Raw genomic sequence first — 16,314 nt, 5'->3', positions numbered from 1 at the left:
GTATCAAAACATTGCTTTTGAAAGCAAAGGTACTTTCATGCTACCTGACAGGTGCAAAACATTATTATAAAATTACAATATAACATTAAAATATTTGATTGATTTATTATTTATTATATTATAAATTATTTATTTATGTATTTTGTCACTGAGCAACAAAGCTTGCACTTAATTTAATCCCACATTGAATTAGATTTTGCTAATGGAGTCTTCTAATAATTTACTGAAGTTTGAAGATATTTTTCTGTGCATTGCATAAGAGTGGCTTTAAAAATACATGTAGGCCTATTATTTATTTAAAATGTCAAGTACTACATGAAACAATGTTATAAAATAGTTGTTCACACATCATGTGATGTTCTTCACTAAAGTAAAATATGTTTGGTACACTGTTAAGGACAAAATGAACCCAATTAAAAGGGAAAACAGAGAAATTCAGTGTATTCCCCTGCACAATAATCGTTACGAGATATGCCACAACAACTTTACAACTCTCTAGTTTGGAGTCATTTTATTCAGATGAGCAATACATACACACAAAATAGTTCACTTTAATAAGTATTATCATAATTTCTCCTTAAAAAATAAAAATTGCGACAGCATTCCAGTGAATGAACAAGTAAATGAATATACGTAGTGAAGCTCTCGACATCTTCATGCACTTTTGTCAGGGTTCTATGAATTTTGAGATCACTTGAATTACTAACAACTCATTTCAGTGCCTTTAGTGAGGCTTTAAAGGAATAGTTCACCCAAAAATGAAAATTCTCTTATCATTTACTTATCATCATGCCATCGCAGATGTGTATGACTTCTTTCTTCTGCTGAACACAAACAAAGATTTTTAGAAGAATATTTGAGCTCTGCAGGTCCTCACAATGCAAGTGAATGACTCCAGTGGCTAAATCTATACTTTTGGAAGTGATATTATAGGTGTGGGTGAGAAACAGATCAATATTTAAGTCCTTTTTTCCTATAAATTCTCTTACCTGCCCAGTAGGTGGCGATATGCACAAAGAATTTGAATTGCCAAAAACAAAGAAGAGAGTGAAAGTTACAGTGGAGATTTATAGTAAAAAAAGGACTTAAATATTGATATTTTTCTCACCCACACCTATCATATTGATCCTGAAGATATGGATTTAATCACTGGAGTCGTATGGAGTACTTTTATGCTGCCTTTATATGCTTTTGGAGCTTCAAATGTTTGGTATTCACTTGCATTGTGAGGACCTAATGAGCTGACATATTCTTCTAAAAATTCATTTTTGGGCGAACTATTCCTGTAAAGCAACTACAAGCTTCATATCTGCCTGTTTCTGAGCACAATTGCATATAGCAACTACAGAACAAGGAAAGATGTTTAATTACTAAAACATCTCCAAAATTTATTTTTAGGCACTTCAAACATACTCTTCTGAGAATTAACCCAGACAAAAAGGACAAGGTAGCATACTAGCGGTAACACTTGAAACAAACTATAATTGCCAAATCAGGTGGATACTACAATTAAAGCCACACCATAAAGACTTAATCGAGGTCCCACAAATGAAGAACATAATGAAGAACACAAATATGAATCAAAAACATTCCCGTAGGTACATAAAATAAAATGTACATAACTATTCCTATGCTGTAAATATTTAGAGAGAATGTATTCTACACAAAGTAAAAGAAGGCATTAAATATGAACATAAAAATAATTTTTTTTTTTAATACTTAGGTCTTAAGACACATTATCCTCTTTACTACTTGGAGTAAAAGACAAGTCAAGAAAGCAAGAGAAAGTCCTATAAACAGTTTTTGGTAAACAAATAAAGAAAATGACAGATAAAACAATACCTTTATGAGTCAAGAAAAGGGATGTTAACCATTCCCACAATGAGCCACGTAGGAAAAAACAGAGGAGGATGCAAAAATACTGCAAGAAAATTCAAGGCAAGAAATGATTGACAGCCCAACATAAAAATAACAAACTTCATAGACAAAGCAAATAACACATCATCCGTTTGTTACCCCTGTTGAAACATGGGCAAAATGAAGTTTAATTTGGCTCATTTAGGCAAAGAATGAACAGTAATGGAATGCTAAATTAAAACAATACAAAGATGACATACTGTACATTCACCATGTGTAAGACTCGGAAAGGTCATAACATTGACTTGACATGCATTGATTAACATCATAGCAAGAAAATGTATACATTTAACATGTAAACTATCACGCTACAATAAAATCTCATTGCCCTTTTGTGTTCAAAGAGAAACCAATGCAAGCCCAGCACTAACTACTGTATAAGATGTAAGCTATAATCCTATGTTGGCCATAGGATTCTCAGGAAGGGCCTGTACAGTCGGGGGATGGTGAGCATGGTGATCCCCTGTGGATTCGGGCCTGAACCAAAGACATAAATTACAAAAGCAAATACAGGATCCAAGCGAAACAGGAGTTGGAGTTTCAAAAGACAACTGACTTTACAGATTATCTAACTGTCCATTCCATCGAGGAACTCTCCTGTAATTATGTGCTCTAGGTGTTTCATGACCCTTTCGCGGCTGGATGGTGGGTAGTCTGCAGCAGAATGTGAGAGGAGCATGGAGGGACAAGAAGAGCCATTAAAAGAGCAGCAGAGAGTGCTGAAGAATGGCACGAGATCCACGATAGAAGAGAGGGAACGCAATGTGAGCAGAGGGAACTCGACACGGTCTGTGCTTGACTCTCCTGCAGTTCCATTCAGCTCCTGTACACACAAGAATGAGAGGTTTTTTACTCTACACATGTGAATTTCTAAGAAAAATTGTGGCTGTTCAAATGTTTTGATTCAGGTTGTATTGCACACGTCACTTCTTGTGTATATATGCAAGTGTGCATGCGTCAAGCATGAGGACGCATGAACGAGCTTCTCACATGAACGTGTATAAGGTGGAAGTGAATCTATTTAGTGAATAAGAAATTGATTATTTCTTTGTTTCTCAACCAAAACGATTGTTTAGCTTCAAAAGACTTTAAACCACATAAGTCTTATTGATTACTTTTATGCTGCCTTTATGTTCTTTTCAGAGCTTGAGAGTTTTGGACCCCATTGACTTATTTTGGACCCCATTATATGGGCAAAAACACTTCATATGTCCTTCGAAAAATCTTCGCTTATGTTCTGAAGAAGAAAGGAACTCACAGAGTTTGAGATGGCATAAGGGTGAGTAACTGATTGTGAGAATTTGGGTAACTATTCCTTTAATTTAGAAAAAATTACACACTTCACCTTTAAATCCTGAATTAAGGCCCCAGGCATATTCACGGAGAAGTTCTTCATTGTTCTCAGCTCAGAGCCAAATCGAATTTGATACAGCTGAGCAACGGCATTCCTATTTGTGAACATTCAGTGGCAGGGGCGGACTGGGAAGAGAAATCGGCCTGGGATTTTACATAGAAACTGGCCCAAAAGTTGTTGGGGGGTGGGGGTGTTGTCACTGTCCTTTTCTGCATATCGCTGCCCTCTTCGGCACATCGCAGCAATGTTTTGTGGCCCATTCTGCATAACGCGGCAGCCCATTTCAGCTTATCGCGGCCCATTCGGCCCCGTTTCACAGCCGGCCCTTCGGGAAAAGTCACGGTTCTCCCGATGGCCAGTCCGCCCCTGGGCAGTGGCCACACCACTGTGGGGGGGCGTTTAGAGGAGAATTTTAATATGAGGACGCACAAGACTACATGTAAAACCTTAACTAATGTGACATCACAATGTTATAAAAAACGTCATGCCTCATTATATGAATATAATTCACATAAGATCAGTAAAAGAAGCTGTTTTAACCACGTAAAGTAATATATATTCAGTAGATACTGTTTAATTTGTACGTTTACATTCTGCTATACGCTATACGTGACCATAATATTACACTCCGATTACACTCTGTTTTTGTAATTTATGATGACACTGATACTACTACAAAGATGGGTGTATAAAAGAGTGTTTATGGGCAGAATACAGACAAAAGAGTTATGATAACTTGATAACTGGGCAGATGTGTGAATGGCTTTTGGCTGCAGACCAGCAACTCTGCACGCCGGTGTGTTCATGTTGACTTATCTTAACTCACTAAACAGGAATTAGTTGTCGACCTCAAAGTAGGTGGAGCTCCAAGTCACACCTATTGATGACGTGGACCAATAGCAGTAAGAAGGTGTTAAGCATCCGGTTAGAAGTTTTCCTGAAAGTTTGAGCAGGTGAGCTGTTACGAACCACCGAAACAAACTCCAAACACCTTCACCTTTTTGTTCGAAATGACATCACACCCGTTCGTTATTTGATTTTGTATGAAGTGTGCCGGGGCCTTTATTATTTCATAGTTAGGTAAAGGCTTCAGCAGTGCCACAAGCATACTCCAAAGTAAATAAACAAGCCAATGTACAACAGATTTGACAATTGTCTTCTTCAGTCTTTCTAGAGGACTGATATAGTGTAGCACATTGTGTGCGGAGATCTTACCCCATAGCGTCGGGTTATTCCATCCAGTATTTTGACAAGATGAGATTTACACTCTTGTTCTCCTTCCAACAAAGTGTTTCTAGGCCCATCATAACGCTCAACATCAACCTCAGGAATAAAAGCCCAGCGATACCTACATAAAACAGAAAATTTTAGGCTATGAAGCAGATCAGAGAACATTTATTTTGGGTAGGCATAACAGGTCAACTAGAACTAAGAGAGGGAATCTAATGATCTATTACTGACATCTGCCAACATTGGGGCAACAGTGACAGTCTACTTAGTGTCCTCAAGATAAAAATGACAAAAGACCAAATAAGGAGTTACCCATGTGCTGATGTATTAACAGAAGGTTCATGTAAAGTGTTCTTTTAAGGATATGCAAGAACCACTTAGAGGAATAGTTAACCCAAAAATAAAAATTCTGTCATCACTTACTCATCTCATGTTGTTCTTAACCCACACACTGTATTTCTTCCCAGGAACATAAAAGAAGATATTTTGCACAATGTCCGAGCCACTGTTTTCCATACAATGAAAAAATAAATAAATAAATAAATAAATATATATATATATATATATATATATATATATATATATTTTTTTTTTTTTTACTTCCAAGCTACAAATAGGATAAAAGTACCATAAAAAGCAGACAGAAATGTAAGCTGTTATTCACACAACAGATTTCAATGACACCAGTCATATGGACTATTTTTGTGGTGCCCCTTATCCTTATCTGGAGCTTAGCAGCCACTTTTATTGTATGAAAAACAGCAGCTAAGAACAACATGGTGAGTAAATGATGACAGAATTTTCATTTTTTGGGGTGACTTTAGAAACCCTACACGTCAGCTCTTTTGACCAATTGATGTCTGGCCTCTGTCAAACAAAACCTTGACAAGAAGAAGAAAAAAATAAAAACTCCATATAATCAAGTAAAACTGTTACTTGTTATTTTTCACTGATATGGCAAGCGTAAACAAGACATATCTATGTTTGTCTCTGACAAACATACATACACACAATTTGTAGGTGTCTTACATTTGAAACAGAGGCATATGCTCTGGAGGGAAGGACACAGCGGTGTCCAGGAACTTGCAGGCTGACAGGTACATATCCAGCTCTGCCTGTGGGAAGCACAGTAGACCATTTTTTTCATGGCCACCCCGCAGTTTACTCCTAAAACAGAAAGAGAAAAAGTATGCCTATGAAAATGAGGTAGATGGCAAAAGAAATAGCAATATGAGCTGGATGACAATATAGATGCAGTAATTTTCTGTAAAGCAAGACTCACTTTGAAACTTCTTTATCATCTAGCAAGGTTTTCTCCAGGCGGTTAAAAATGCGTATCTGAAATAAGAGACAAACAACATCACTCACTATTAATAAATATACTAACTGCACACACCCAATCAAAACAGAGAGACCAGTCAAAGAATAAATACTCTCTATCAAGAGAGGAACTCTGTTGTAGTTCTTACCAGTTCAGTCACCATGATTGGCCAGAGTGAGGTAAGATGTTGTGATGAGATCCTCAACAGAAGAACCCGAAACATGAGGAACATCTGAGCTGACACTGCTGGGGTCTGTCCCACACGCAGGTTCTCCGTTAGACGCTCTAGAATATATTTGTAATGTAAGTTGACTGAACACATATGAACTCTACATGGCCAAAAGTATGAGGACATCATGACACCACTATATTACATGAATATTTGTTTTATACACAGACTGAGTGATACCTTGTATGAGAGGCAAATAGAAGTGGTACTGGTCGTTCTCCCCACTGAACATGGCAAAGGCCTGGCGTTTCAGTAACATAGGCTTCTGTTCAGCACTGTTGAATAGCTTCAAAGAACTACTTTGCATACCTGCACAGCATGAACCCGCACAATACAACTAAAAAAACTAATCATACACCAAACAACTGCCCAAAGACACACAATTATTAAGGAAGAGAAGAATGTACATACTGTATACTTATTTATACTCACTCATCAAGTCTTTGAACATTGTCTTCTCATGAGTCAGTAGATGGTCTATGATGGATCTCCAACTAAAACACAATATGAGAGTTCAGTGACCAGGAAAATTATTTTGGCAATAATTGACCATTTTGATTTTAACACAACAGATAAAAATTGACCATTTGTCAGTGAACAAAAGTGTTAACTCTCCCTTGTATCAGTACCAAAATCTACAAACATTGTCTTGTCAATGGATAAAACACATTTCTGTTTTCTATTTTTACTACCAGGGACTAAAAAGTAAAAGTAAAATCTGAGTGCCCAAAATGTCACACATACACCTCTGAACCCCCAAAAACATGGGTTGTATCTCCATCTTCTGATTGGCATCACCAGCAGGTGGGTGTGTCTTTAAGACCAAGCCTATACAATCTAGAGGGGGTCCAATAGAATCTATGTAAAATCTTGAACTGCATAAGGTGAACCCTTGCATCTCTAGATGCAGACTTGACATTTTTTAGAAGCCCACACTCCCTCCTTCAATACCATATTTAAATCTTTCTCCCATAATCTCTTGAGAGAAGTTGATGCTTCATCCCCCAGACTCTGAAGTAGCAGGGAGTAATACACTGATGCCTCATGACCTTTTCCAAAAGCAGTAATCACCTCTCCCAGAGTATCTGTCGCTTTAGGGGGGTGTGTGCTACTCCCCAAAACAATACAGAGTAGGTGGCGCAGCTGTAAATACCTAAATAACTGAGATCTGGGAATCCAAAAATGTCGAACCAAATTTTCAAAAGATCTCAACACTCCACTCTCATACAGGTCACCGAGTGTAGTAACCCCCTCACAATCCACTCTGACCAGCAGAAAGGGGACTTATTAATACATAATTTAGGTTTCAGCCATATGCTTGAGGCAACATTTAAATAAATGTCCGAATTAAACACTCTGGACACTTTTGTCCATACCGAGTTCAAATGCGAGATAACGGAGTGTAACTTAACTTCTCCGATTAGTTTGATAGAAAGGCTTTGCAATGGCAAAACAGGGGCAAGAACTTCCTGTTCAATACAAAACCAGGGAGGGGCTCTCTCAGGTGGAAGCGACCAATGAGCCAAATGTCTAAGACCAAATGCATAATAATAAAATTAAATCTTGTGTACGCCTAGCCCACCTTTGTCAATCGGCCTATGTAACTTATTAAAATGTAATCTAGGACGCTTACCATTCCAAATAAAGGACTTCGCTATGCTATCAAATTGCTTGAAATAAGAGAGGGGGACATCTACAGGGAGAGATTGTAATTTAGTTAAATTTTGGAATACAAATTAAATTTTAATAACATTAACCTTCCCAATCACAGATAAGTGTAATGAAGCCCACCTGCCCACATCGATTGAAAACCTTTTTATTAAGGGGTCAAAATTAACTCCAACTAAATCAGACAAATTTGCTGGGAATAAAATGCCCAAATACTTAATGCCCTGTTAGGGCCACTGGAAGGCGGCTGGAAAGCCGTTACCTGGCAGTACGCTGTCAGAGCCAAAGCTTCGGATTTAGACCAACTGACTCTGTATCCCGAGAACTTAGAAAAGGAATGAATAATTCTGTGGAGGCGAGGCATAGATCTAATGAGGTCAGAGACAAATAATAAAATATCATCTGCGTAAAGCAAAAGCTTATGCGCCACACCTCCCGCCACCACCCCTGGAACCATTAGCAGGTTCCAGGGCAAGACAGAACAATAATGGGGAAAGAGGGCAACCCAGCCGGGTGCCACCATCCAGAGTAAAATAATCTGAAATTAATCCATTTGTTTGTACCGCTGCTACCGGGTGTCTATAAAGTAACTTAATCCATCCAATAAAAGTATTCCCGAACCTGTATATATTTCCCAAATCTTAAAAAGATAATCCCATTCTACCATATCAAAAGGCTTTTCGGCATCAAGTGAGATGGCAGCGACCGGAGTCTGATCATTCGCCACTGACCACATAATATTGATGAAACGACTAATGTTATCAGAAGAGCTGCGGCCCTGAATAAACCCCACTTGATCTATATGTATAAGAGATGTCATAACTTTACTTAATCGGTTAGCCAAAATTTTTGACAATATTTTTAAAATAGTACTATATCTGTATTTCAATCAGGTCAATTCTCTGAGGCCATTAGACGACATTCAGCGCTTCAGCTCTGCTTCAACACTTTTAATATTTCCTTCCAATTTCACGAGTTCTTGTGCTTTGGATTTTTTGGTGAATGAGGCATACTGTATGATCCGACCCCTAAGAACTGCCTTAAGTGCCTCCCAAGCCACGCCCACAGAGGATACTGAGGACCAGTTGGTCTCCATATAAACACTGATTTCAGCCTTTAGCATTTGTTGGAATTCAGGATTTTGCAAAAGGGACACATTAAAATGGCAACTATATGATTTCTTTTTCTCCGTATGTGGCAACACCTCTGAACTCACCAGGGCATGATCTGAGACTAAATTTTTTCCAATTGAGCAATCAACAACAGATGAAATGAGGGACTTAGATATAAAAAAAATATATATTCTAGAGTAAATCTTATGGATTGATGAAAAAATTTTAGGTCCCTACCAGATGGGTTCAAAAGTCTCCAAATATCTGTAACATACATGTTATTTTTTACTCAAGGTGGCACTGTTGTTTCAGTGACTCACATTTAAGAATACATTAAGAACATTTATTGTTGCTATTACATTGCTATTTGATGAAGAAACAACATTGAAGTAAACTATAGCAAGTACAAAACATGAACAGCATGATTTGTCTATTGTCTTTTGGCTGTACTACTGAAATTATGTAAGTTGTGCATCTATTTAGACTCAATAAGTGCCTGAGAAAATACTTATGTGTAGCTTATGTGTAGATTATGTGTTAAGTGTAGCTCAATATGTGTTTGACAGCCAGTTGATACTCATGAAATTTCAGTGTGAAAGAAATGAATCCTGTTCTAGATTTGTTCTGATTTGTTGCATTATCTCTTTGATAAATGAAAAATAAAACATCAAATATATCAAAATATATTTTATTTTATTATTTTCTAATGGTCTTGAAAATATTTTGAAATGTTACACTATCTGGGCATTTTGTAGATCCATTTTGAGTGTTTGGTGAAATTCCCAAGCATCTATGGGTTAAGGCAAAGAAATGTGTGATGCAGCAGTTACCTTCAGAATTAAAGCACATGCTTATCATGTTCAACTAAAAAGAGAGAAGCCTAATTTTTTGGACAACAGGAAGTGGTGTATTTCCGAAAATGTACTTTAATAAACCATTTACACTTTGGTTTCATGAAAAATGTATTTCTGAACGAAATTAACCGGTTATAAACCGGTTACCAACAAAAATGACCCTTTCACTCTGGAACAATTAAAAAGGGACTTTGTTAACGTTTTCGGTTACGTTCTGTAAAAAAAAAAAAAAATTCGCTATCGGTTTTCGTTTTTTGAAACATTTTCAGTCCCTGAAAAAGTATTTTCAGCAATCTTATTTCCGTTTCATTTACTATCATAGTGTATTGTGTTACACAAATGTTTGGACAGTTAAAGTTTTGGACATACTTACTCCTTATTATTACTACTTTCACACAAATGGAAAATAAGAACTATGTAGTGACCAGAATGTGTTTCGATAACTACTGAAAAACACATATAGGTCAACCACTACATCAAACCTGAATAAAACTGATAAATGTGAGGTTGTCCATCTTACTGGCAGGTACACGAGGCCTCCATCGTGAAAAACATTGGGTCCATAAAGAGTTCCAGCACCTCTTTCTTCCATGCTCGCTTAGTGTAGGCATATCCACTTAGATTGCTCAACAACTGGGAACCCGCACAGAAACTAGGCATGTTATAGGCACTGAGACATAGAGAGAGAAACAGTTATTAAAACACCAAAAGTGAGTAGGACTTATAAATTAAACCATTTAACACAACTGTCAAGATAATAAATAGACAACAGCTTTTGAATTAACCACTAAGTAGTTTTCAATAACAGAAACAGATGTAGAATTTCAACTTAAGTGCAATAATTGTCCTAGTTACCTGTGATTTTTTAGATAGGGAAAAACGTAATACATAAGACGGGAAATAAGAGGCACAGCTTTCTCCTTCTCATCACTGCGATACACCATGTCCAAAAGAGGTGCCAGAACCTACAGACAGAAGCACAAATACACACTCTGTTTATCATTTGCATGTACTGTAAGTGTGTCTGTGTGTCTAAACATTAAATTTACTAGATTAAATCTGAAGCGGATGAGATTTTTTCTATGTGGTTCTGTCCGTTTTTTGCCCATTTTTATCATCCAGTCAAAAGTCCAATAGCTTGTAAAAGTAATAGCACTCCTCTCCTCAACAAGCTCCATTATAATATTTTCCAATTATCTGTTGTCCTGTTTCTTTGCCCACTCCAACATTTTCTTTTTGTTTTTCTGTTTCAAAAGTGGCTTTTTCTTTGCAATTCTTCCCATAAGGCCTGCACCCCTGAGTCTTCTCTTTACTGGTGTACATGAAACTGGTTTTGAGCAGGTAGAATTCAATGAAGCTGTCAGCTGAGGATATGTGAGGTGTCCATTTCTCAAACTAGAGACTCTGATGTACTTATCCTCTTGTTTAGTTGTACATCTGAGCCTTCCGCATCTCTTTCTGTCCTTGTTAGAGTCAGTTGTCCTTTGTCTTTGAAGACTGCAATGTACACCTTTGTATGAAATCTTCAGTTTTTTGTTCAATTTTAAGCACTGTATAGCCTTCATTCTTCAAAACAATGATTGACTGATGAGTTTCTAGAGAAAGCAGTTTCTTTTTTGCCATTTTTTACCTAATACTGACCTTAAGACATGCCAGTCTATTGCATACTGTGGCAACTCAACAACAAACACAAAGACAATGTTAAGCCTCATTTAACGAACCAAATAGCTTTCAACTGTGTTTGATATATATTTGGCAAGTGATTTTCTAGTTCCAAATTAGCAATTTAGCATGATTACTCAAGGATAAGGTGTTGGAGTGATGACTGCTGGAACTGGGGCCTGTCTAGATTTGATAAAAAATGACTTTTTTCAAATAGTGATGGTGCTGTTTTTAACATCAGTAATGTCCTGACTATACTTTGTGATCAGCTGAATGCCACTTTGGTGAATTAAAGTACTAATTTCCTTCCAAAACAGCAAAATTATTCCAAACTTTTGGCCGCCAGTGTATGTTGTTTGCAATATACATGATATATCATTATTCCTTTCACGTTATAGGGATGAGATTTTTGTGCATTACAGTAGGCTGATGACAGTTGGGGAAGAGGGTGTTAATTGTCATGAACGTAACATCACAATGGCAAAAAAAAAAAAAAAGAAGAAACATAGGCTTTTTTTTTTTTAATTTATGCAAAATGTACTTTTTTTTTTTTTTTTAAGCTGAAATATGCCCCAGACATTTCTTGGCATTTTTTTGTGAGATCCACACTTATTGTTGTTGCAATGTTTTACATTTTGTTGCATTTGCGGCTATATCAGCAGCCAATTTTGAGCCCAGTATGTGAGTGTTTCTGCATGTCTCTTACCTCAGCCAGCAGAGCCAGAGCTTGTACACTAAATACAGATGCTGCTGAAGATGACACCATAGTGCTTCCCTGACCTGCAGATTCTGAGAGGAAGAAAATATGGCATAGAGTCAGTTTTAATGCTGCCTTGACCTCCACTATTCAACAATTCACAAACTGACAACACCTCAGGATTTACTGGTTTGTCGCCTCAACCTCTTAATAGGCAATACAACTATACTGTGAGCATATGTTAGTGGTTGCTTGTATTTCTGTGCCGGTTTACCATCAAAGTCATTGCCATCATGGTCATCTTCATCTCCCTGTAGACAGACCTGAGGCTGAGCTTTCACTTCCAGGTTACGACTCAGCCAGCTAGTTTGCTCAAGAGATGAGCCGGCCACAGATCCCACCGCCTCTAGTATGCGCTGGCTCACCTCCTGTTGAAGGTGCAAATTACTATGTAAAAAAAACTTTGACAAGTTGGTAAAAATATGTTGGTTACACTTTACACTCTTTCTTGTGTCTTTAGCTATTCAGAAAATGAATAATAATACACAACCGTTTTCACATTATCAGAATGAGCTATTACTTTTAATGTATCAACATCAATAATGGTGTTGCCATCTCTCGCTGTACTGGTCTTACCTGCAGTTCTCTGGTATCCCTCTTGTTGTCCATATTGGGAAGTCTGTTTACACAGTCATTAAGGATGCTGCAACAGTCAAATAAACAGACAGCTCAATGCTTCAAAAGACTTTCACTAGTACTTAACTAAGAGATCTTCATAAGAGATAATGGGCATACTTTGAAGACTGCCTTCTTTTGGAGATACTAAACAAATGAATATTGCGGCAAAAAACAAGCTACAGTGTTCTGATTGGTTATTCGTGCACTGCAATGCGGTTGTTATGGTGTTCTGGGTGGTTGCTATGTTGTTCTGGGTGGTTGCTAGGTTGTTCTGGGTGGTTGCTAGGTTGTTACTGGCTCAAGTCAAAAAAGCTCTATGAATTTCCAATCCATTCCTCGGGTCCTTCCTTCAATGTAAGTCTAGGGAATTTATTCAGCTGTTTTAACATCCACCAGGTGAAAATAACAAATTCTAAGTTCAATTGCTTAGACAAGTAATTTTACTCCTCTCCTTAACAAACTGCAGGATTTGAGGTATCATTCATGACTGTAGCACAAATGGTGCGGGTATTCTTCAAATCCCAAACCCTATGATCAGAGTGATGCTTGCCTTAGCAAGCACAACAAAATCATTTATTCACCCAAGCAGCAAGAAGTGTCCAGGTGGGGCGAGGTTGAGCTGTACAGACTCCCGGAGCAGACAGAGGAGAGGATTGATATTCTCCTGAAGAGCCTGAGCAGGCAGACTGCAAAAAACAAAAAAAAACGAAAAGTCCAAGTAGGACATTACAATCAAGAACATTCTACTAAAAACATTCACCATTTAGAAGAATACAGTGGAGGCTGGAGCTTAGTTACTGTCAAAGCTCACTGGACTTGTAATTTTGTGGTGGATGACATCAGATGATGGCAAATAAGATAAGGCACACTTTAAATAGAAGATGATATCAGTGGAAATTGTTACCTCTGAATGTAGACATAGCTGAACTGTAGCATCGGAATGTCAACTAAAGTAGTCCTCTGTTAGTGAAAAAGAGAGTAGAACATTCATAATGATTTTCTGTAGTTAAATGTGTATGTGTTTGTATATCACTATAGTTCGGGGGCAAAATTGTCAAGACATTTTTATTTGTATTGTGCTTTTCACAACACACATTGTTTCAAAGCAGCCTTACAGAAAATTATGCTGTAATGTTTTAAAGTCCTCACTGAGCACTTTAAATGAAAAACTATCCCAAAAGTGAGCTAAATCTGACAATAATCTTATTTAGTCACATTCTGCAACATCCTAATTTGGACAAACAATTAATAAATAAAGTAAAAAATATATATACTGTATATACATATATTATTCTAATACTGCAAGAAGTTTACTTTTAGAGGAAGGGTTAGGGTATGAGTTAAGGTAAGCTGGCAGTAATTATAATTACTGTTATATAGGGGTGTAAATATTTGCACTGACAACGATTCGATTGCCTCACAAATTTGTGAGGCAAAATTGAGCAATCCGATGGCAAAGTTGTCGTGGGGGCTCGTGGGCGTTCATGGACCTTTTGAGTTTAGAGGGATTGTCGCTGGTTGGCGCTTTTGTGCGCGGGGTTAATGCGCACGTTTTTCTTTTTTCTGTTTGTTTTGTTCGGGGGGATGTTCGGGAGTTGATTGTTTCACTAATGGGGAATGTGGTCTGTATAATTTTGTTTTTGACACACAGTTTATTTTTTTTATTATATCAATATGTCAGTTGTTAATATGAGTGTACTATCTCTCTCCACATGGAATGTGAATGGGTTGGGGCACCCCATAAAAAGAAGGAAGGTTATTTCTTTTCTTAAACGTAAGAAATATGATATAGTGTTTCTTCAAGAAACACATCTCTCCCTGCAGGAAGCTGAAAAATTTGGGAAGATATGGGGTGGACATGTTTTTTTTAGTGCTGGCTCAAGTAAGAGCAAAGGAGTCATTATATTGGTAAATAAACATCTACAATTCAAATGTCTCAAACAGATTAAAGATAAATTAGGAAGAGTAATTATTGTGTTAGTTGAAATTCAAGGGCAAAGTTTGATTTTGGCTAATATTTACGCACCTAACGCTGATGATCAGGGCTTTTTTATAGATCTTGAAGGGATGTTGCAAGCCGCTGGCACCCCTCATGATATAATATTGGGAGGAGACTTTAATCTTTTGATGGACTCAGTCCTTGATCATAGTGAAACAAAAGTGTGTAAGCCCCCTAGAGCAACACTGTCGCTTCACAGGATGTGTAAAAATCTTGGTCTTACAGATATTTGATGACTTTTGAATCTGGTAGGGACTATACGTTTTTTTCATCAGTCCATAAGATTTATTCTAGAATAGATTTTTTTTTTTATATCCAAATCTCTCATTTCATCTGTTGTTGATTGCTCAATTGGAAATATCTTAGTTTCAGATCATGCTCTGGTGAGTTTAAAGGTGTTGCCATATACAGAGAAGAAGAAATCATATAGTTGGTGCCTTAATGTGTCCCTTTTGCAAAATCCTGATTTCCAACAAATGTTAAAGACTGAAATCAGTGTTTATATGGAGACCAACTGGTCCTCAGTATCCTCTGTGGGCGTGGCTTGGGAGGCACTTAAGGCGGTTCTTTGGGGTCTGATCATACAGTATGCCTCATTCATTAAAAAATCTAAAGCACAAGAACTTGTGGAGATGGAAGGAAATATTAAAAGTGCCGAGGCAGAGCTGAAGTGCCGTATGTCATCTGATGGCCTCAGAGAATTGACCCGATTGAAATATAGATATAATACTATTTTGTCACGGAAAATGGAGTTTTGGTTATTCAGGGCAAGACAGTCATACTTTGAGTCGGGTGACAAAGCAGGAAAACTTTTGGCTAGATATATAAAGCAGAGAGAGTCTTTTTCTATCATTCCCTCAGTGAAATCTGCTTGTAGTGAAATATTTACCTCGGCTATTGATATTAATATTGCCTTTAAAGAGTTCTATCTTGATCTCTATGGTTCCACATCTTCATCCACCGATGAAGATATTAGGAACTTTGTGGAACCATTAGATCTCCCTAAACTGACAAAGTTCAGAAGTTTATACGGAATCATTAAAGAACGGAAAGCTTCCCCAACCATGACACAAGCCCGGATCAGTCTGATTCTAAAAAAGGACAAAGATCCAAGCGAGTGTAAAAGTTACCGCCCAATTTCCCTGATCCAGTTAGATGTAAAAATTTTGTCCAAAATTCTGGCTAATCGATTAAGTAAAGTTATGACATCACTTATACATATAAATCAGGTGGGGTTTATTCGAGGCTGTAGTTCTTCTGATAATATTAGGCGTCTCATCAATATCATGTGGTCAGTAGCAAATGATCAATCTCCGGTTGCTGCCATCTCTCTTGACGCCGAAAAGGCGTTTGATATGGTAGAATGGGATTATCTTTTTAAGATTTTGGAAAGGTATGGGTTCGGGAGTACATTTATTGGTTGGATTAAGTTACTTTATAGACACCCTGTAGCAGCGGTGCAAACAAATGGGTTAATTTCAGATTATTTTACTCTGGATAGGGGCACCCGACAGTGTTGCCCTCTTTCCCCATTATTGTTCTGTCTTGCCCTGGAACCATTAGCAGCCGCGATAAGAAAGGAAGATGATTTTC

At 37.4% G+C, this 16,314-nt stretch overlaps 1 protein-coding gene across 2 annotated transcripts in view; it reads right to left on the bottom strand.

Annotated features, from left to right (window-relative positions):
- Positions 1 to 496: 496 nt before the first annotated feature.
- LOC127447218 (protein dopey-2-like) overlaps positions 497 to 16,314 on the bottom strand; it is a 45,798-nt gene continuing 29,980 nt past the window's right edge. For both annotated transcript variants that reach the window (XM_051708888.1, XM_051708889.1), the window contains exons 26-39: positions 13,627 to 13,682; positions 13,304 to 13,408; positions 12,681 to 12,747; positions 12,319 to 12,472; positions 12,054 to 12,136; positions 10,541 to 10,650; positions 10,206 to 10,355; positions 6,484 to 6,545; positions 6,232 to 6,360; positions 5,971 to 6,107; positions 5,784 to 5,839; positions 5,531 to 5,668; positions 4,487 to 4,619; positions 497 to 2,740 (exon numbers count right to left, since the gene is read on the bottom strand). In XM_051708888.1, the coding sequence (XP_051564848.1) occupies positions 2,486 to 2,740; positions 4,487 to 4,619; positions 5,531 to 5,668; positions 5,784 to 5,839; positions 5,971 to 6,107; positions 6,232 to 6,360; positions 6,484 to 6,545; positions 10,206 to 10,355; positions 10,541 to 10,650; positions 12,054 to 12,136; positions 12,319 to 12,472; positions 12,681 to 12,747; positions 13,304 to 13,408; positions 13,627 to 13,682 (1,635 nt within the window). In that variant the 3' untranslated portion in view covers positions 497 to 2,485. The remainder of the gene's footprint in view (positions 2,741 to 4,486; positions 4,620 to 5,530; positions 5,669 to 5,783; positions 5,840 to 5,970; positions 6,108 to 6,231; positions 6,361 to 6,483; positions 6,546 to 10,205; positions 10,356 to 10,540; positions 10,651 to 12,053; positions 12,137 to 12,318; positions 12,473 to 12,680; positions 12,748 to 13,303; positions 13,409 to 13,626; positions 13,683 to 16,314) is intronic.

The sequence above is a fragment of the Myxocyprinus asiaticus genome, chromosome 10 (genome assembly GCF_019703515.2).
Source record: "Myxocyprinus asiaticus isolate MX2 ecotype Aquarium Trade chromosome 10, UBuf_Myxa_2, whole genome shotgun sequence".
Classification (NCBI taxonomy): Eukaryota; Metazoa; Chordata; class Actinopteri; order Cypriniformes; family Catostomidae; genus Myxocyprinus; species Myxocyprinus asiaticus.
The sequence above is the reverse complement of the archived record's forward strand: the minus strand, read 5'-3'. Positions and strand labels throughout refer to the sequence as shown.